This window comes from Saccopteryx leptura, chromosome 2 (genome assembly GCF_036850995.1).
Source record: "Saccopteryx leptura isolate mSacLep1 chromosome 2, mSacLep1_pri_phased_curated, whole genome shotgun sequence".
Classification (NCBI taxonomy): Eukaryota; Metazoa; Chordata; class Mammalia; order Chiroptera; family Emballonuridae; genus Saccopteryx; species Saccopteryx leptura.
Window position 1 is genome coordinate 2,325,492 of NC_089504.1, and position 20,885 is coordinate 2,346,376.

Sequence of the window (20,885 nt, forward strand, 5' to 3'; positions counted from 1 at the left end):
CTTGATCTGTTTATTGAAAAATGTGGGGCTTTGGCCCTGGCCGGCTGGCTCAGTGGTAGAGCATCGACCCAGTGTGTGGAAGTCCCGGGTTCGATTCCCGGCCAGGGCACACAGGAGAAGCGCCCATCTGCTTCTCCACCCCTCCCCCTCTCCTTCCTCTCTGTCTCTCTCTTCCCCTCCCGCAGCCAAGGCTCCATTGGAGCAAAGTTGGTCCGGGCGCTGAGGATGGCTCTGTGGCCTCTACCTCAGGTGCTAGAATGGCTCCTGTTGCAACAGAGCAACGCCCCAGATGGGCAGAGCTTCGCCCCCTGGTGGGCATGCCGGGTGGATCCCGGTCGGGCGCATGCGGGAGTCTGTCTGACTGCCGCCTCCTTGCTTCTCACTTTAGAAAAAAAAATAAAGAAAAATGTGGGTTCTTCCCTTTGTTTCTCCCTGGTACACACAGCTCATACACCAGGAAGGGAAAAAGAAAAAGAAAAAATACCCCCTCGCTCTGGTTTCTCCAGAGACCAAGAGAGACCCCCCCCCAGTGGGAGGGTTTGGAGGATCTGGAGAGAGAGAGACAACAGTGAGCTCAGTGTCATCATGGGAAGAAACCCAAAGACCGCGCCCGACGGAAAGGATCACAGAGACCCATCGTCATTAGTGTCTCTGTGACATTTAAACATTTAAACATCACACACCCTCTTGGAATGTCTAAATGGAATGAGCTGGCAGAGGCTGTCCACCCCCAGGCCCTTCCTGGGACTGTCCCCAGTTACCCAGCCAGTGACACTGGGCACCATGAAGCACGTCACTGAAAACACGCAGGAGACACTCACTCATGTGACACAGCAAGAGTGTGCACATGAACACAGATTCATTCTTCATGCCAATCCATCACAGGCCTCTCTCCAGGACAGGGGGACTGAAAAGTGTGTGCCTTCACTGGGTACCTAGTGCAACTCTGAAAATAATCTAGACTCTGGCCAGTTGGTTCAGTGGTAGAGTGTCAGCCAGGCGTGTGGATGTCTCAGATTTGATTCCAGGTCGGGGCACACAGGAGAAGCACCCATCTGCTCCTTCACCCCTTCACCTCTCACTTCTCACTCTCTCTCTCTCTCTCTCTCACTCTCTCTTCTCCTCCCACAGCCACGGCTCCATTGGAGCGAGTTGGCCCTGGGTGCTGAGGATGGCTCCACAGCCTTCTTCTCAGGTGCTAGGAAGAGCTCGGTTGCTGAGCAATGGAGCAACAGCCCCAGATGGGCAGAGCATCGCCCCCTAGTGGGCTTGTTTGGTGGATCCCAGTCAGGGTGCATGTGGGAGTCTGTCTCTCTGCCTTACCTCCTCTCACTGAATTTTAAAAAAAAAAGTAATCTAGATGTGGGAAACTGTTCAAATGAAAAGTTGGCTGACTCAGTTTCCCTGCCCTTTGCAAGTTCTCGTTCACCAACAACAGCTTATAATAAGGTACTTGGAGAGAGAAAGAGAGAGAGAGAGAGAGAGAGAGTGTGTGGTGTGTGTGTGTGTGGCAGGGGAGGCAGATAAAAAGGAAACTAAGTCACAACATCAGAGAAAACCAAAGGATAGATTCCTCATAAAGTAACTGCGTTACTCGAAAACACACACACACACACACACACACACACACACACACACACACACTGACAATGAGCAACCTTTGTTTAAAACCGGGTGGTGAGAAGGACCAGCTAATCTTTACCAAAGAAAACCTAAAAAGTGGAATTGGGATTTAAAGACTATTCCTTAAAAGTGGACCTGTGCCCTCACACACCACAGGGGGTGATAAGGCAGGTGGGCGGTTCACTTGCCAGTAAGAACTCGAAGGGGGTCACCACACATTGTGTGCGGGCCTTTTAGAAAACACGAGGAGGTCGTGAGCTCACAGGGTCCACCCTTCCCGGCTGTCGGGAGGCGCGCTTGCCCCGCCCAGCACGCGGGCGCCCAGCTGTGAGTGGTAACCTCCTTCCACTGCCGTGTGCCTGCATCTGCCCTTCCCTATGCAATGGTGCGGTATCTGGGGGGGGGGGGGGCTCCCCCCTCCGCTGTCGTCCTCAACCTGGACGGAACTCTGAGCTGGACGTTTCTAGCCCTAAGCAACTCAGTGTCTTAAGAGCTGACCCAATGTGCCCATGTGCGCGCACGCGCGCGCACACCTACTCTCTTGAGATGCTCTGGCACGTCTAACATCCTCCTATTTTTTTTTCCAGATGTGCAACTCAGCGGGGTCAGTGAGCTGGCCTCTGCACAGGGGTGGGACCATGGGGCACACCCAGGTGCACCCTGCCCACACCTAGGCTCTGTCCTTGGGTGGCCCTAACCCAAGGAGCCCTATCCAGCCATCAGCTGCGGAAGCCAAGGCGGAGGGGGGTTGCGGGTGGGGGAGGGGGTGGGGTGGGAGTGCTGTCCACTTCAGCACCGCTCCCCGAGCCGGCCTGAGCCGCCCCGCCCCCGCAGGGTGCTGGGCCTACCTAGCTTTTGCATGCACGCACGGAGCCGCTCTTCAAGATTGGACACTCGGCTCTGCAGCTCATCGTAGTCATAGGCGCCAATCTCCTCTTGCAGCTCGTTAAGCACTGACGTCAGATTCTGGACCTCCTCTTTAAACTGCAAAACCAATTTGGCATCGGCCTTGTACTCTTCCAACACAGGGATCAAAGGCCTAAGGTCATCCATTTTCGCTTTTATCGCCTGCAAGGTTAAAATAAGCCGGGTTCAGTGCGATGCGTGCAAAAACTTGCAACACCCCTGCCTTGGCCTGGCTTCTCCCTAGGCGGGGTGTGGGGGGAGGGGGGAGGGCAGCCGTGAAGTGCCCGCTCTGGCCTCATTGATGGGTTTATTTATGGTCTGGTCCAAGAGGAGTGAGGAGAGCACAGGAAACAAGTCTTCAGGACACCATGGTATTTGGGAAAGGCCTTTATTATTGTCAGGTAGAATTGCAACATCTTTAAGGTTACATGCTTTCAAGTCACATACACAAAGTTTCTCTTTTTTTTTTTTCCTTTTTCTTTTTCAAAAAAAAAAAAAAAAGAATATATGCATTGACAAAGGGTCCAAGGTATTCATGAAATGCATCTACAGTCACATGCAAAAGAGGATCGTGGTTGGGTTCAAGGTTCCTTAGCGAAAGGGAGCTAAGTACTGGAAAAGAATCGTAAAAATGCAAGGTGCAAAAAAAAGCTGTCTGGCCCCTCTGTCATGGTTACATGGGAGGTACACTGCTTCTTCCGTCACTGCGGCATGTGAAAAGACCGCTTTTAAGTTAGCCCTGCAAGCGAGAAAACGAAATACCGTTGAAGAGCTGTCTCACTAGCCTGCCTGACGCAGATAGCCACTCACAGACACAAATTCTCATGGTCACGTTAAAAAAAAAAAAAAAAAGAATAAAAATCACACTTCCGTGCTAGAGACAGTCCAAACAGATTGCCCTGACAGGTCTAATGGATTCCTTCGCAACAGTTTCTGTTGAGGTTTTTAATGCAATGAAAGGAGCAGGGTAAAAGGCAGAGGTGGCTTTTCTGTCCCCCCCCCCTACATACACACCCCTTCTTCCCCAGAGCCACAGTGCCCCAACTTTGGGGACGGGGAAGAGAGATGGCCGTGTGGACGATGCTTGCAAAGCGGGAGCTAGCTACTCTGGCTGCCCAAGACCCCTCTTTATAGAGGAATCTGACTCTCCCCCCGCCCCCTGCGCCCCGAGAAGGGAAGGCCGCTGGCCTCCCACAGAAGAGACAGGCAGGTCAAAAGCTCTTCCTGGGCGAATTCACGGTGACATGTCAGCAGCAAGGACAGTCCTCCATCTGTCCGCCTGCCTCCAGACCAGAGTGACCGCCCGCTTTCTCCTTCCCGGGATCGGGCCTCCTGCTGTTTTGTTTATCATTCTAGATTGACTGATACGCCTGCCTTCGTTGGCCCGCCGTTTGGCCTACGGGATGTATCGCTTTTTAAAAGCGCGTTCTTTCTTGCTTGCACGAGCAGGAGCAAGGACAGGAAGACAGCGTCAGCAGTTTCTAGTCACGTGGGGGTGGGGGTGGAGGGGTTTGGGGGTGGAGCTGTGTCTCTGACCTGCTCGTTTACATCTGGGCTCCAGTCCTAATGAACACGCATGTATACCTTAATTCAGGTGCATATAGTCCCTCAACTTAATAATTCTGAAGTTGCGTGAACTCTAGATATATATATATATACATGTATATATATATGTAGTCAGACATATGTATATATAGATAGGATTTCAGGTCAAACCACCTCTGGCTCTCAGGCCCAGAGGTGCTGGAGAAAAGGGACGCTTATCACCGAGGGAGAAAGATGTTGGCGTCTCCCCCTCTTCCCCGTGAATCTACAGGAAGCCGTGTCACAGCTAAATCAGGTCGGAGAAACGGCTCTAATCAATCTCCTCGGCTAAGGCGGTTGACCTGCAGCGGCAGTGGCACGGCAGGGGCCGATGATGTCCCCTCCCAGCTAACCTGTGACTCAGCTAGGGAAGCTCGGGAGACCCGGGACCCCCCGGGTCTGAGAGGCTAACGGGGGGGGGGGCGCCACAGAGGCTAACGGGGGGGGCGCCACAGCCTGAGCCCCCCCGTTTCAAGGCGAGGGCGAGTTCCTTGTTTCCAAGAACAGCCACGAGCAAGGCTTGCTGGGCTCCCCCCCCAGCCTCCCCCTTCGCTATTTCTGGAGGGAAAAGGCCCGCGTGGGGGACACACAGACCCAGCCTTGGGGGGGGGGGACACGTACCTTGAACTGCCTGGCCAGGTGCTGCTTGTGGCTCTCCTCCACCTGTTTGAACTTCGACTCCAGCCCCTTCATCTGGTTCTCCATCTTCTCCACGTACTGCAGGTCCCGCTGGGTCCGCCGGTCCAGGACCTCTATGGACTGGGACATGTTCTGCACCTGTCAAAAAGGCAACAGGTTCAGGGATGGGGCCATGGCGGGCGCCGGCTGGCTGAGCGTCTTCGCCTCCTAATACACGGGTGGCGGTGACCTCTCCACAAGGCCGACGGGCCGGGAGGGAGCCAGGAGCGGCCGGTGTGCACTATCTACTGGTTCATCACGGGCGCCAGGGACTGAGGACCACGCACTCCCAAACGCAGGACGCTGGTTTGGTAAACACTCCCTCTGCCCCTCTTCCGGAATGTGCTCTCACAACCAGGATGCACACTAGGACAGGGGACCCCCCCTACTCTCCCAGGTCCTCACACACAGGTCACAGCTGCAGCCTTCCAGCTGGGGGTGAATGTCCCCCCTTCTTTTCTGGGAGTGACTCCTACTCTCTTGACTCTGCAGGACGAAATCAGTTAGGCGGACAGCCTCACCCATGAAGAGGAACGGCATCGTGGGGCCACCCCGCCCCCAGCACAGCCAGAGCTTCCCCTGTGCCCCCCACCCCCCAGCCTTGCCAGGCAGGTGGGGCGCGCGCGGGCGGCAGGAAGGAGCAAGGGCCTGCGTGGGTGAGGCGCCGGGCTCTCCTCCCCACCCCCACCTTGCACACCATCCATCACCCCAACAATATCATAGGCAGATGACTGCTTGGCAAACATGAGCATTCAGGGCCCAGAGTCAGAAATCCATCACCCAGCAAATGAAGAATCGCTCTTTTACATCCTACGGGCAGGTCGGGATGGAGTCTCGCCTCGAGATGAAACTTTAATATTCAACAGGGTTCCGGGGAGCTTAAAAGAAAAAACAGCTTCCCGCGCCGCCGCCGGCCGACGCTATTTGATTTTCGGGAAACCAGGTTTGTGATTTTGGGCGGGTAAATGCACGTGGGGCTCGGGGCTCGGGGCACAGGGCATGGGGCTCGGGGCACAGGGCATGGGGCTCAGGGCACAGGGCATGGGACTCAGGGCACAGGGCACGGGGCACAGGGCATGGGGCTCAGGGCACAGGGCATGGGACTCAGGGCACAGGGCACGGGGCTCAGGGCACGGGGCTCAGGGCATGGGGCTCGGGGCTCAGGGCATGGGGCTCAGGGCACAGGGCATGGGACTCAGGGCACGGGGCTCAGGGCACAGGGCACGGGGCTCAGGGCACAGGCATGGGACTCAGGGCACAGGGCATGGAGCTCAGGGCACAGGGCTCAGGGCACAGGCACAGGGACTCAGGGCACAGGGCACGGGGCTCAGGGCACGGGGCTCAGGGCACAGGCATGGGACTCAGGGCACAGGCATGGGACTCAGGGCACAGGCATGGGACTCAGGGCACAGGGCACGGGGCTCAGGGCACAGGCATGGGGCTCAGGGCACAGGGCATGGGACTCAGGGCACAGGGCACGGGGCACAGGGCACGGGGCTCAGGGCACAGGCATGGGACTCAGGGCACCGGCATGGGACTCAGGGCACGGGGCTCAGGGCACAGGCATGGGACTCAGGGCACAGGGCACGGGGCTCAGGGCACGGGGCTCAGGGCACAGGCATGGGACTCAGGGCACAGGCATGGGACTCAGGGCACAGGCATGGGACTCAGGGCACAGGGCATGGGACTCAGGGCACAGGGCACGGGGCTCAGGGCACAGGCATGGGACTCAGGGCACAGGCATGGGACTCAGGGCACAGGCATGGGACTCAGGGCACAGGGCACGGGGCTCAGGGCACGGGACTCAGGGCACAGGACTCAGGGCACAGGCATGGGACTCAGGGCACCGGCATGGGACTCAGGGCACAGGGCTCGGGGCTCAGGGCACGGGGCTCGGGGCACAGGCATGGGACTCGGGGCACAGGCATGGGACTCAGGGCACAGGGCACGGGACTCAGGGCACAGGGCACGGGGCTCAGGGCACAGGCATGGGACTCAGGGCACAGGGCACGGGACTCAGGGCACAGGGCACGGGGCTCGGCACAGGGCTCAGGGCACGGGGCTCAGGGCTCAGGGCATGGGGCTCGGGGCACGGGGCACGGGGCTCAGGGCTCGGGGCTCGGGGCACAGGGCACGGGGCACGGGGCTCAGGGCACAGGGCTCAGGGCACAGGGCACGGGCTCAGGGCACAGGGCTCAGGGCTCGGGATTGTGGCAGCGCTTGCTCAGAATCAGGCCCGAGCGTGAAGGAGGAAGGCGTCTCCCTCCCTGCAAACCTTCATGTCTGAGTTTCTGCTGGTTTTTGTTTTTTTTTTAAATACTCTCCCTTTTATTTTTCTAAAGGAACAAAATCATTTGGGTGTGAGGCTCAGCTTGGCCCGGCCAGTGAAACAAAGAGATGGTAACATGGTTTCCACGTCTCCCTGCGCGCCCTCCCCGCCCCCAAATCACATCAAATAAGCTAAGATAAAATAAAATAAAACAAAGCAGACAGGCGAAAGCCTGCTCCGCAGAAGAAACCTGGCATTGCTCATCTTGTCACTTAAAAATTGCCGGGCATTTTATGACATTATTTGAAAGCAACACACGCAAATTCTGCTGAAAAAATTCCGGCTTGTACAACACCTCCTGCGGGTGACCGGCTCTCTCCGGTCCTTTCTCTCAGAGACGTTTCACGGGAACTGAAATATACGTGCTCCGCTACCTTCCGTCTCCCTGTGTCCCCCTCACCTGTCCCATCCTGTCACTTTGAATAACTGCAGCACTTCTTTTTGCAAAAAGTTGTCATGTTCTGTTTCCTTCACCCTTCGAGGCCCAGCCCAAACGGCACCTCCTCCAGGGAGGCCTCCCTGATGAGCCAAGCCAGAAGTGGCTGCCTGCCTACGACACTTGGCAACAACATCATCCCATCACCCCGGTGGCACAATGCCCACACCGCGGTCACCAGCACACCTGCCTCCCCCACCTTGCCAGACAGGAGGGGCGTGGAGGGAAGGGGACTGGGCCTCCTGCACGCCTGTAACCCCTGTCACCCCAGCACAGGAGTCAGCCACCTTGTGCCCGGGAGCGCCCCCTGCAGCCATATGGCCGGGAGGAAGGGACACAAAAAGTGGCAACAGTCACCATCCTGCCCCCACCCCAGGGGATGGGATGGCCAGACAGAATGTGGAGGCAGGCTACAGTTTACCAAGCCAACCGGGTGGCTTGGGGGGGTCATCCCTCTAACTGGGGGTTGCACACAGCACAATGGGATTCTCATTTCATCAGAGAAGCGACGCTTCTAACAAATGAAAAAGGCTATAAACCCTAGATTTTAAATCCAGAAAACAAACTTTAGCAATGCCAAGCTGTCTTTACAACAAAGGAAGTGACCTCCTGGCCCGCAGAACTGTTCCCCTGAGGCAGTTCCGGCCGAAAGGAAAGATGACTGGGCCTGAGTGACACCCGCCCGCCGGGGTCCGGTCACCGGGGAGAAGATGGAGGTCGGCAGCCCCTTCCTCTTGGGGCATCCCTTCTCTCCTTACCTGGGTGGGGCCGGGGCAGGCACACCTTTGGCTCTGCCCTCAGACTAACTGCTAACACGTTAGGGAACATTTCCAACATCCCGGGCACTGGGCTGAGCCTGCCCCGCTCCTTAGCTCACCCTGGGAGCTGAACGCTCTTTCGAGTCCCTCCTTCACAGACAAGGAGACCGAGGCCCGGAGAAGTGAAGCCCCCTGAGCCACGATTCCAGCCGGGCCCGGCCTGACCTCTCCCAAGCCCACACTTCCACGCTCGGGGCCGTGCGCATCCTCCAAGAGCAGAGAGCCCGCGCCCCCTTTCTGCCTTCCACGCTCTGCGAGGGTCTCCGGTGGTCCTCAACCCTGACTGCCCACGTGACTCCTGGGGACTCCAGGCCAGCGGAAGCCAGAGCGTCTGCGCCTGGAACCCAGGCTCCAAGTGGACGCTGGCAGGCCGATGGCAACATGAAGCCACCGTGCGGAAGTGGAACCGGACAGAACACGTCTCAGCCCCAGAGAGGGAGCACACACCCCCCTGCTCAGGCCCGGCCGGCCGGGTGCAATGTCCAGCCTCGCCCCGCCCTCCCCCCGAGCCCCTCCCGCCGTGAGAAGAGAGGGCGCGTGACAGACAGAAGAAGACAGCCATCGCCCTCCGCTTCCTGACACAGGAGGCTCTGCGAGGGAGGCGCTCCTACAGCAAAGGGCTTCTGCCCTCTGAAAGCGCAGTGCCCACCAGGGTATACACACAGGGCTGTGAATTTCTCAGCAGGGATGCCATGGCCTCCAAGCAGGCAGGAAGGAGAGCTCTCAGGCCTGCCGCCCCAGGGGTCCGAGAGCTTCCTGGGACCCCTTGCTGGCTTTCTGTCCCCTCCCGGGAGCAGAGCAGAGCGGGAGGTCCTGGTCTCAGTGACACCTGCCCCCCCCTTCCCGCCTTGCCCCCAGCAGGTCCCTGAGGCCCCTCCGAGCTCCACCTCTCTCCTCTCCAGTTCCTGAATAATTAAAGGCTCAATTAGGCTTTGGTCTAGTTTGCTGTTAATAAATGTTTGTGGGATCCGGCGAACGCATTTCGCTTGCATTCTTTTTCAGCGGCCAGAGAACATAGAACACTCTGTCCCTCCAGGGACAGGCCGCTGCCCGGCCTCTGCCCACCGGCCCGCCCCCCACTGCCTGTGGAAACAAGGTCCCTCCCTTACCGTCCCACATGGGACCCTCTCGGAACGGGGTCCTGCGGCTGTGGGAGGCCTCGTGGCCGAGCTGGGCTTGGACGGAACAATACTGACCCGGGCCTCCTACTGGCCGCTACCACCTTTCCGCAGGGCGGAGGCAGCACCCAGGGCAGCCCCAGGCATGGCCGTCCTCCCGGCACAGGGCCCCCCACCACCCTAAGGCGCCTCTCACGCTCCCCCACCGAGGGAACGGCTTCACCGCTATGTGGGTGTTGGCGTGGGTCTCTGTGGGGTACGTGTGAGTGTCTGTGGTGTGTGCTTGTGCGTGTGACTGTGTGTGAGCACCGGTGTGTGGTGGTGTGCGGTGTGGATGTGGTGTGGCTCTGCTTTCTCAGGCTGTGAAGGGACCCCTCTTCCCAGGGGGAGGGTGAGAAGAGGAACAGAGGGTCCCTCCCATTTCTCCACCTTCCCACAGTAACTCCCAGGGTACCTGGACACTCGGGCTGTCCGAGAGTCCAGGGTCCTTGGGGTGGGATATGCCAGGAACCGAGCTGGCCGTGCCACCAGGAGCCACCACCTCTGTGGGGCAGAGGCCGCCTGCCAGCTGGGCGGCTAGAACCCAGGGTGTGAGTGTCGGGTCCCCTGCTGACCAGCTGTTTGCATGGAATGAGCCAGTCCACCCCTTTCTGGACCCAAATGGCCACTTCTTAAAAACGGGGTGAAACTCTCATCAACGTCACGCGGTTCTCTTGAAAATTAAGTGAGATAGTGGGCTGAAAATGTTTCCGTGAACTGCACCGCGCTGTTCCCAGGTGGGTGACAAAGGGGACAGTGTTATCTGCTTCTGCACCAGGCGTGTATCCGTGGTGGGGGACACCTGGCCATTCAGAGGCAGTGGAAAAGTCCCCTCAGGTAAAATACTGGTGACCATGCCTCCCTGGGTCCTAGGAAGCTGCTCGGGACAGAGCCCTGAGGCCCTGAGGCAGGTGCGCACGAGCCATCACTGGGAGGGACAGCTGGACAGGGACGGAGGAGGGGGGGAGCTGGCCCACGTGGCTTCTCAGGGGGGCCCACAGTGATGGGGAGGGGCTACTCATCCCCTCCTGGGCCACCCTTGGGGAGTCTCCATTCATTTAGTCACTCATAAATATTCTCAATGGGACGGAGTGAGGCCATGGAGCTGGGACAGAGCCTGTAGGCTAGCCACGCCTTGGTGTCGGTGTGGACACACGCATGCGCGCGTGCGCACACACACACACGTGCACGCCCCGCACAGACTCACCTTCTCCAGGAGCTGTCTCAGCTGTTTTGTGCGGGCATCCCGGGAACACATGGTCTGCTGAGGGGCGACCACTGTGCAGATACACCTGCCCTCGCTGTCCTGGGCAGAGCTGTACACCTGCCAGCTCTCCTCCGGGTTGGTGGGCAGCACCTGGAGGGGGGCGGGGCCGGGAGGGGCGGGGAGGGGGAGGGAGACAGAGGGGGAGGAGAGCAAGTGAGACGGGCAGGCAGGACCCCAGGGAAGGCTATCCGCAGCCAGCCACAGAGGGAAGGCAGAAAGAGAACATCTGAACACCCGTTCTGACCACCAGGCAGGACGGGGTCCCGGGGAACAAAGAGGCGATCTCCCGTCAGGGTCCCCAAGGGTGCCAGGGGATCAAACAGGCATGACTCTCTGTTTTTGTTTTTTTGTTTTTAATTCAAGGGACTTTTAAATTCAAGGAATACTGGACTTTGGCATCTGACCAAATCGATCTGTGAGGTAGAGGGCGGGGCGGCCGCCCGAAGCTGGAAGGGGAAGGGGGGGGGGTGGAGGAAGGCAGGAAGGCCTGGCCCGTTGACTCACAGTGGGCACATAATTGAGAAACGAGATCTCCTCCCCTGGAGGCAAGCAGGGGGGGCTGACGCAGCCTCACGCCGCTCGCCTGCTACTTGACGCCGGGCTCGGAGACGAAGCCCTCCCCGTCACATCATTAACAGCCAGGACCCAACAGCCTACAAGCCCGCCCGGTGCCGTCAAGATCCCCAACGCCCTGGCGGAGGGCGAGCTTCCTGCCAGCCACCTGGCGCAGGCTGCCCCAGAAAATGCCAGGCTCCCAACTCTGCGTGGCACGAGCTGCCGCCCACGAGCCATTTGGTGGATATCACCAGGTTTCTGGTGACACGCTGTGCAGGGGTCACACCCAATCTCCTGAGGTGTGTGCCCAGGGGCCACCAAGAAACAAGAGCTGTGAATGGCTGCTGTCACCTTGCAGCTCAGCTCAGGTGGTCCTGGCAGCCAGGTGGTCTACAGGGCGGAGGCTGGACACACTCTCCCTGAGTGCAGCAGCCCCGGGTCCCCTCCTGTGGCTCCTGCCTGCTCGCCTGGTCTCCTCAGGTCACCTCTTGCTATTTTTAGCACGGGGGGAGGGGGGTGTAAGCTCGGTGGGGAGCAACTAGAGTGGGGATACATTTCATTTCATTCATTTCCAACCCCAGCCGCTCAGGACCCAGAGGGCGGGTGAAGTCATTATGAAGCAGACACTGCATGCGATTCTTGACTGCAGGTGAGGCAACAGGGGGCTTAGGAGGGGGTCCCCGGGAGGCCCCCTCCCAGAGCTCTGCACCTGTGACAGCAGAAAGGCAGTGGCGGAGCCTGTGCCCTTCACCTCTCCTTTCAGCAGACCGGGAACCCGCCTGGGGCGCACCCCTTCCTCGGGCGCGCTGCCCGCGGCTCACGGGTGGTTCCTGCCCAGCCTGGCTCCAGCCGCTCAGCTACCTTCTAAGTCAGCCCTGCCCAGGAGCGGCCGGCGCTTGCCCCCTCCCCCAGGCCTCGAGAAGGGAGGCAGGGCGGGTGGGGGAGGGGGCGCGCGGAAGGTGAGGGGGTGAGCTCCGCAGCGAGCAGCACCCAAGGGCCTAGCCCGGGCTCCTTTACACCCTTTTCTGACGGACCTCCGGGTGGGGATGGGAGGGAATGGCGCGTCGGGACTCTGGGACGGGGCGAGGGCACCGGCACCCCGGCCCACCGGCAGGCGGCCAGGCCTGTCAAGTCCGGCTTTTGCAAAGTAGGGCGGGCTTCGTTCAGAGCCCTGGGCGGGGACCCAGCCAGACTGGGGTGAGCGGCTACGTCTCCACCCTTTACTTGCTGAGTGACCTTGGCCAAGTCGCCAAGTCCCTGCCTCAATGTCCTAACCTGATCAATGAGAGACTTGTTATTAGTTGAAGGAGGACTCCAAGCCTGAGTCCCTAAGCTGGCATCCCCCACCCTGAGAGGGAACCAGGCAAAAAGCCTGGAAGCATGGCCGGGGCGGCCGGGGCTGGAGTGGCCCGGCTGGGGGCGTGGGGTGTAGGGTCACTACCGCAGCGCAGAGGAGCCGCCTCCTGAGCCCTGCCTGCGCCCTTGCCCTGCGCCCATCTCCCTCGGGGCGCCTGCTCAGCCCTGGGTTGGGGGTCGGGAGGGAGCGAGGGATGGGGCCCCCGCGAAGGCGGGCGGCGGGCGCACTTACACCGGTGCTGCGGTCGAGCGTCCCGCCGCTGGCCGCCGAGAGCTTGGTGGTGTTGAGGCCCACCAGCGAGGGTAGCGTCTGGGACATCCAGTTGGTGATCATGGCCATAGTGCTCAGCACAACCCCGATTTTGAGCAGCGGCACCGACATTGCGCCTCGAGTCACCTCCTGCGCCCGCGCCGCGCCGGCGCCGGCTCCGCGCCTCGGGGCAGCCTTCAGGCGGCGGGCACCGCGGCGGGCAGGGGCGCCCGGCCGTGTCCCCGCGCCCCCTCGGCCCGCCGCCGCCCGCCCGCCGCCGCCACCCCGCGCGCCCCGGCCATGGTGCGCCGCCTCCCGCGGCCTCTGCGCGCCCCGCCGCTGTCCGGGTGCCGCCGCGCCCTCCGCGTCTCTCCGCGCCCTGCCGCCGCCGGGAAGGGCCGCCCGGCTCTGGCTCTGAGCGCCAGGCAGACTGCGCGCGGGGGCCGCGGCCGGGAGGCGGGGACACGGCCGGGCGACGGCCGACGCAATCTGCCCAGGAAATGGGTGGATTTTTCCTCTCGGCTCCGGCTCCCCGCCGCCCCCTGGCTGCTGGCTGTGAGGTCTGCAAACCTCAGTCTCCAGGAGTTGCGACGGGGTGACCAGGGAGGACAGCCCACCACTCCCTAAATCATAATAATCCGCCCGCGGCGCCGCAGCCTTAGCTGCACTGACTGGTCGTTGCCCCCTGTTCCCCACCGCTGCGGTTCCCCGTCCGCAGGGCTGGGTGAGGCCCGGGGACCCTTCAGAGACCACACTTCCCCCAGGGCCGGCTCCAGCCCAGCTGCTGGGGACCCAGTTCCCCGGTGGCTCCAAGCTCCCGGCACCAGGAGGGCGACCTCTACTTGGCCAGCTCCAAAAGCAGTCTTTCATGGGGGGTCTCCCGCCCCGCCCCAGCGCTGCGGGAAAGGAACGGGGTGTAAACGGGAAAGGCCCTCAAGGGGGTTCCAGGCAGCCAGGTGCTTAAAGGCCTTTGGGAGGAAGGAATCCTTCTGGCCTTCGCGGTACCCACCAGTGTGGGCTCCTGGGCGCAGGTGTGAGGGGTGTGCACACAGGGAGCAGGAGCTGCGTGTTGGGTTTGGGGCTCAGGTGTCCCGGCCGCAGTGGCGCTAAAGGGGCCCCACCCATGAGCAGTGTGCTGGCTGGGGTAGGGGTGGAGCCACAGTCCGGGAGTCCAGGCAGGGGGGCACGGCCGGCGGGCACCAGCCCCCAGCGCTCTGCAGCTTGAGCGAGAGGACACGTGAGTCTCCTTGGAGGCCCAGGCGGGCTGGGTCAAACACCTTCACGGAGCCTCTTTCTCCCAACTGGAGATGAAAGGCTTTTCCTCCCGACCTCCCATGAAGTGCTCCCAGCCGTCTAGGAAGGACCTCCCCGCCCCTCCCCCCACAGCTCCCTACACTCCTCTCTGCCGGGGTGAACATCTCCCTTCCCCGGAATGGAGGTCGGGAGAAAGGAGCCAGCCTTCCCCATGTCCAGCACCTCTCTGCTCCGTCTCTATTTGTCCAGGGGACTTAGGGACGGCCCTGAGCATCCTGGCCCGAGGACTGGGTGTGAGAGCCACCAGCTGAAGGGGTTTCTGTGATTTCTCTTCCTAATGGATACCCCCAGCTGCTAAGCCGCCGATTCCAACTGTTGGGGAAGGGCGCCATCTCCCGGTGGGAGCGGCTACTGCGTGCGCTGCTGAGAACCAGCCTCCAGCCTCCACAGCCCACGGGGGGCACTGGCGCTGGGGGCGGCTTGTGCCCACCACCCTCCTCCTCTCTTGCAGCCCAGATTCGGGGCTACAGGCCGCTCACACCGTTTCCCGCTGCAGAAAGGGCGGCGACCACTTCTTTTGCTGGAACCAATCCAGCCCAATCCAGCCAGCAAAACCCTCAGGCGGCGCATCTTGGAAGCCGCAGACACTCACTACCAAGGGCAAGACGCGTGTGTGTGGGGGAGTACAATGGGCTGCAGACCCCCAGACCAAATCCGAGACAGGGACACAGCACGCCAACCCACCCAGGACAGAGGCGCCACCCGTGTCACAGCAGCAGATCCCGCTGCGTTCCATGTCTAGACACCGTGCGTGAAGAAAACACTTCCTCACTGCCCGGCTGAGTACGCACCGCGAAACGGTCGCTGGGTGCCCACGCTCTGGCTCTGGGCAGCCTGCAGCTGTGCCCTGCTTCTGCCGCATCCTGGCTGTGAGACCCTGGCCAAGGTGACTAGCTTTCCTGTGCCTCAGTTTCCCTGGCTCTAAAATGGGTCTAACGATAGTAACCTTCCCCTCTGGGGGCCGTGAGGATCGTGTTAGGGCAGAAGCGGGTGTGGCACCCTGTGAGGGCGCCAGTCCTTGTCACCCCCCCCCCCCCCGTGCACGGGACCAATCATGCCCAGAGAGGACCCTCAGCGGGGGACTAGCGTTCACGCTGACGGGCAGAGCGGGGAGTCGGTGCCCCCCCGCGTCCCCTCCACCTCTCTTCAGATCTGCTTTGGGAAGAAATGCTGTGGACCTAGACACACACATGTAGATGTATTACTGGATGTGGAAATACACCCCCCCAGTGACCCCTCAGATGGGCAGGCACAGAGGGAAAGCCCTTCTGGCCTGGCAGAACTTCTCATCTGATTTCATGCCAGTGACGTCCCACAACGGGGACCCGAAATCTGAAGAGTGTCACCCGGGCTGGTTTCTCAGGTCTCCGTGGAGAGCCCAGGTGGTTTGCGACCACGAGCTGAGACTTGCTCGGAAGGGCGGCTGGAGGACCGGTGGGCTGCCGTCCGTCTCCCACCCTGGCCTGGTCCCCCCACCATCACCACCACCCCCACCACCCTCTAGGAGACAGGCCACCAGGGCTGGCTGGCCCGGAGGCCTGGGAGCATCTACCGTGTTCCTCCCGCGTGCGGCCCAGATGAGGAGCCAGTGAAGGCTTCCAAGCGTCTTCTAAGGGCCGGCTGAGAAACAGCCTTGTTACCAACGGGGCGTGGCGTGGCTCCCACTGGGCTGGTCAAATGTGGCCTGAGCCTGGGCGCTCCTCGGCCTCCCTGGGGATAAAGCCGACAGTGGGGGTGGGGGTGGGGGGAGGGGCGGCCAAAGGGTTTGAGAGCCGTGGGAGGAGGAAAAGCCGACTCACACCCGTCGGGCTGCCTTCACGTCCTCGCTGTTGCGTGTTCACTACTTGTCGATGTCGACAGAGAATCTAAGGGACGGGCAGTTCCCCGCCCCGTCCCCCTGGAGCGCGTGGGCCAGACGGACAGACGGGGCTATGCCGGGGATGCAGGCTGCGCCCGTGCCCGCCTCGGTCGGCACCCCGGCTGCTCCGACCGGCCGGGCGGTTCGAGGAAAGTCACTCCTCACTCATCCACGGCCGGTGTCCGCCCTCTGCGATCCCAGAGGGAGGGACGGGCTTTCCGTGCACTTGAAAGGGTCATCGAGGAGCCTCGAGAGCGAGTCTAATTCGATTTGGAAGGCGACACAGTATTTCCACACGCAAACGACAGCGGCGCACGGAGGAAGGAAGGCAGGGCGTGCGGATTAGAGGATCCAGGGGCTCGGCCAGCGCCAGGGCGCCTGGCCCGGCGAGGAATTTAAACCCCGGTGTGCGCATGGCTCCCCTTGACGCTGGGCTCCTGGCTTGCAGCCCCGAGCGAGCGACCCCGGCCCGGGACCGGGCTGGGTGGGTCCTGCGTGTGCCCAGACGCCCTCCGTCAACCACGCGACGCCCCTTCATCCTTACGGCCGCCGCGGGAGGGGGTTCATGGCCGGTTCTCCTCCTCTGGGGAGGGCTCAGAAGGATGACCAGACCCGTCCAAGACCACAGGGCGTGAGCCCGCTAACACACGGCCAAGCTCTAACGCACGGCCCGTCTCCGCCCCTCGGACGCCAGGCTGGCGTCTCTGTCACCTCAGCTGCTGTAAAACGTCGCCGGCGAGCGGCTCATAAACAACAGAGATGGACGGCTACCTTTCTGGAGGCCGGAAGGCCACGGCCAGAATGCCAGCACGGTCACCCGGGTTCACTGTCCTCACGTGGTGGGGGGCGGGGTCACCTGGGTTCACTGTCCTCACGTGGTGGGGGGCGGGGTCACCCGGGTTCACTGTCCCCACGTGGTGGGGGGCGGGGTCACCCGGGTTCACTGTCCTCACGTGGTGGGGGGGCGGGGTCACCCGGGTTCACTGTCCTCACGTGGTGGGGGGCGGAGGGAGTTCCTAAAGCCCCCCCCACCCCTCCTAAAGCACTGATCCCATTTAGACGGCCAGACACTCCCAAAGGCCCCACCTCTAACGCGACCATCTTTGGGGGTTAGGATTTCAACATGAATCTGGGGGAGGGGGAAAGAGGGTGCACAAACAATTCACACCCCAGCACACGGCCACTGTGAAGCCCCGGGGCAGCGTGTGATCCGCCGCACGGCCGCAGACGCCCCATCGCCTGCACGATTCCACGGTGCAGGGCACCCACCGGACACGTTTCTGCTGGAACAATCCTAAGCCCTCATGGGAAGTCTGTGAGTGCCTCCCGACCCTGTGCCCAGCCGTCATGCACCATCCCGGCTCAGGCCTGCGGTGCCAGGCCACCTGACAGGGAGCCCCGGGCTGGCCAGGTCTCCGTCCTCAACGCCAGCCCGTTCTAGCCTTGACCTTGGGGGGCTCTGCACACAAACGCAACTGCTCGCCGCCGGCAAACAGGAGCAGCAGCCTCCGCCGCCCCCGTTTCACGGCTCTCCAAATGAGCGCTGACGTTACGTAACCGCGTGGGATCACCCCGCCGCCTGAGACTGGCACGCGTGGGGGGGGTGGCGTGGGGGGGTGGCGGAGCACGACCCGCCGAAGGCCCTCGGGGCCGCCCAGCCCTGCGACACCCCCCCCCCCCGTGCCTCCAGGCCGCGGACGGAAAACTGAGGTCCACCGGGGACCTGCTCCGGTCCAGCCAGCCCCGACAAAGCGACATCACCAAGGGACAAAGTGTGGATGCTCTTTCCCCGTTTAAAAAAAAAAGTGTATGTTTTCCTCAAACTATTTGCACACAGTGGGGTGGAAGGGGGAGCAGGGAGAGGGAGAGAAAGAAGGAGGGAAGAGATGGAGGAGGAGAAAGACAGGAGAGAGAGGGCAAGGAAGGGCCACGGGCAGCTAGCTGCTCTGCGCCCTCCACCCCGTGGTGGCCCTTTGCAAGGGCTGTGTCACTGGGGAAGCTCGTTCCCGGAGCAGGGAGAGGCCTGGTCCCCAGCCGGAGCTGGGAAGCTGGGGAGACGCACACAGGTGTCCTGGACCCTGTCTCCCAGCGGCCACGGAGGATCCCCCAAGCGTCCTCCCACGACACAGAGGTCTCCCTCATCCTGGCCCCATTGTGGCCCCTGGCTCTCAAGGGGTGGGCTTAGGTAGGGAGGACCTGACGGCTCCCCGCGCCCCCCAGGAAGAGGATTTTCCTCCTGGCCCATCGCCAGGCACCTCGCAGGGCCTCCCTCCCCAACACGATGTCGGCCAGGGGACGCTGAGGGGACAGCTGCCGTCATGTCTGAGCAAAGAAGCCTTCAGAGCCAGGTGCGTCCCTGCCAAGTCCCTGTTCTGCTGGTGACCGGAGGGAGCACGGAGGGGCGGAGGGTGTGGGCAGCCCCTCCCTCCCAGGCTGGCTCCCATCCCCTCCTTGGCCCCTCCAGAAAGTTCCACGCTGCCTTCATCCCCGCTGCCTCGGGCTGGCCCACGTCCAGACTGGGGAGGCCACAGGTCTCCGTTCTCTGGGTCCCACTCTGGGAGGGACTGTGAAGAGCACGCATGAGCTAATTCCTTAATTCTGCAAGCCCGTTGTCCTCTGGGCTGACTCTTGGTGGGGGGGCACCCCGGGGGTCCCTCCCCCTCCCCACCCACGTGACTGTTTCTCCTTTCCAGGTAGGGGAACTCGCCACCACTGGCTAGGAAGCACAGTCTGCTTTCTATGAATAAGTAACTGACCTTGACATGAATAATTGATCTTGGACATGAATTAGAAAGAGGCGTCGTCGTTCTAAAAGCATCTAAGAGTCGACGCTGGGGTCCAGCTGGAGAAGCAGGAAACACCCGGACGCAGCACTCGTCCAGAGCAGAGGACTTTGGTGTCCCCCACCCCTGGAGTCCCCCCCCCCCCCCGGAGGTCACACCCACCAGGATGCCATGCCTGCTGAGCGGGGCTTGGCCCCAGTATCTCAGCCACCTCCACCCAAAGGCTGCCACCGCCGTCTCTGGAGAAACCTCCCGTCTTGAAACTTAACCAGCGACACTCACAGACGCCTTCTTACCCCTGAATGCCACCACGTCAAAAAGACTGGCGGCCGGGAAAGGGAGCGTGCAGGTGCGTTGGCGGGGTAAGGGGCATGGGGTCTCCGTTCTCTGGGCGTCTGAGAGCACCGCTGTGTACAAACAGCCGGCTCTGCCGAGTCCTTGTGTCCTGACTCACCGCCAGCAGGCACCCTGGGGTGTTCGGTAAGGTGTCTGTCATGTTTCTAAACACACCCCTGCTCTTTCTTTTGCCCTCAGACACCCAAAGCATCCCTTGAAGTGAGTGGGGGTCACTTTCTTTCCGACGCCCGCGAGAGCCGCTTTGCCCACTTAAGGGATGTCTGCGTGAGGTCCGAGGTGCGGTGGGGGGTTCTGTGCGCTCCCTGAACCCGCTGGGTGGGGCGGAGCTGCATCCAGTGAGCGTCTCCAAGGTGACGCCCTCCCCTGCAGGGCGGGATGTGGACAAACGCTGGGGGCGGGGAGCTCGGCCCCTTCCGCCTCTCACCAGGACACTTCATCCAGTCCAGACCCTACTTACTCTCTTACAGAACACCAGCTAGATTTTAACGTCCCTGAATTGTACACAGCAGCGTAAGGTCCAAATTCCCATCGCCCAGATCGGAGAGAGCAGAGCACGCATCTTTTACACACTGCCGGAGAGCGAAGGGGTCCCCCATGGTCACCGGAGCACCTGTCCTGAGACTGAGCCTGGCGACAGAAGGAGAAGGAGGGGGAGACCACCTTAGCGAGAAGAACTTCCCCGCCTGGAGCCGCGAACCAAGTGCAGCTGGGCCCTGTCCTTCCTTACTTCTCAGACCTCAGTTGTCCCTCAGAGGGGAGGGGACTTGTCCTTGGTGGCGGGAAGGAGACACCTCGTTCTGACCCCCGCCGAGCACTCCCCTCTGTGCCACGCCTACTGAACGCCAAGTTTCCAGGTCGGCAGCCGGTGAGCATTTGGCCACACAGCTAGAGAGACACAGCTCTCAAAGGCACCTGTGCAGAGGTCGGCGTGACAACGCCAGGCCCCTCCCTCCTCTCTCCTGGCTCTCAGCTGTGCGGGGCGGTTCTGTCCACTTCTCATTTTTCCGCTCTTTCTTAACAAAAGAACGTGAACTGGAGTGTTGCGGCTTTCGGACAGAGCCGAGACTGTGCCTGGGGTCTGCCACCGACCTCTGGGGTCACCAGACAGCTTCCTTTACCTCCCGAAGCCTCGGTGCCCTCACTGGGGACCGTGACACAGGGTCGTGGGGACTGTCACCACACGACTCAAGGGAGGAGCTCCAGGCAGGGAGGTGGATGTGCTGGGACACAGACACACACACAATACTGTGTTCCTGGTTCCTGGTTTTCGTCCCCCGCGCCTGGGCTCCTGGCCAGTTTCTTATGCGTGTCATGCGTTCAATCCAAGAGGTACCACTCCCCTTGGCACTTTGCCCTCCGCTGGCCACGCCCACCCGCGTGGGAGACGCCCGTGGCGGCTGCCGGCTGCTGAGCGTGAAGGCCACCCACGCGCGGGGGCGGAGGCGGGGGCGGGGGGCGCAGGGCGACTCTCAGAGCCGAGAACCGGCTCCTTCCTGTTAGCCGCATGCCAGACACGCGGCCACGTATCTAATTCCGTTTAGCTGGTAATTAGTTTTGTATCCTTTTTACACGGTGATGTTAATACTGATTACAGGGCCTGATAACTTTAGTAAT

At 61.4% G+C, this 20,885-nt stretch overlaps 1 protein-coding gene across 3 annotated transcripts in view; it reads right to left on the bottom strand.

The window, feature by feature from the left end:
- The window catches only part of OLFM1 (olfactomedin 1), a 35,617-nt gene that overhangs the window by 9,911 nt on the left and 4,821 nt on the right, over nucleotides 1-20,885 (bottom strand). The window contains exons 1-4 of one of the 3 annotated variants that reach the window (XM_066366727.1): nucleotides 19,211-19,294; nucleotides 10,739-10,888; nucleotides 4,735-4,890; nucleotides 2,472-2,691 (exon numbers count right to left, since the gene is read on the bottom strand). In XM_066366727.1, coding sequence (XP_066222824.1) covers nucleotides 2,472-2,691; nucleotides 4,735-4,890; nucleotides 10,739-10,789 — 427 coding nt within the window. In that variant the 5' untranslated portion in view covers nucleotides 10,790-10,888; nucleotides 19,211-19,294. Of the gene's footprint in view, nucleotides 1-2,471; nucleotides 2,692-4,734; nucleotides 4,891-10,738; nucleotides 10,889-12,941; nucleotides 13,377-19,210; nucleotides 19,295-20,885 lie in introns of those variants that run through there. The other 2 variants (XM_066366725.1, XM_066366726.1) reach the window with 2 other exon arrangements.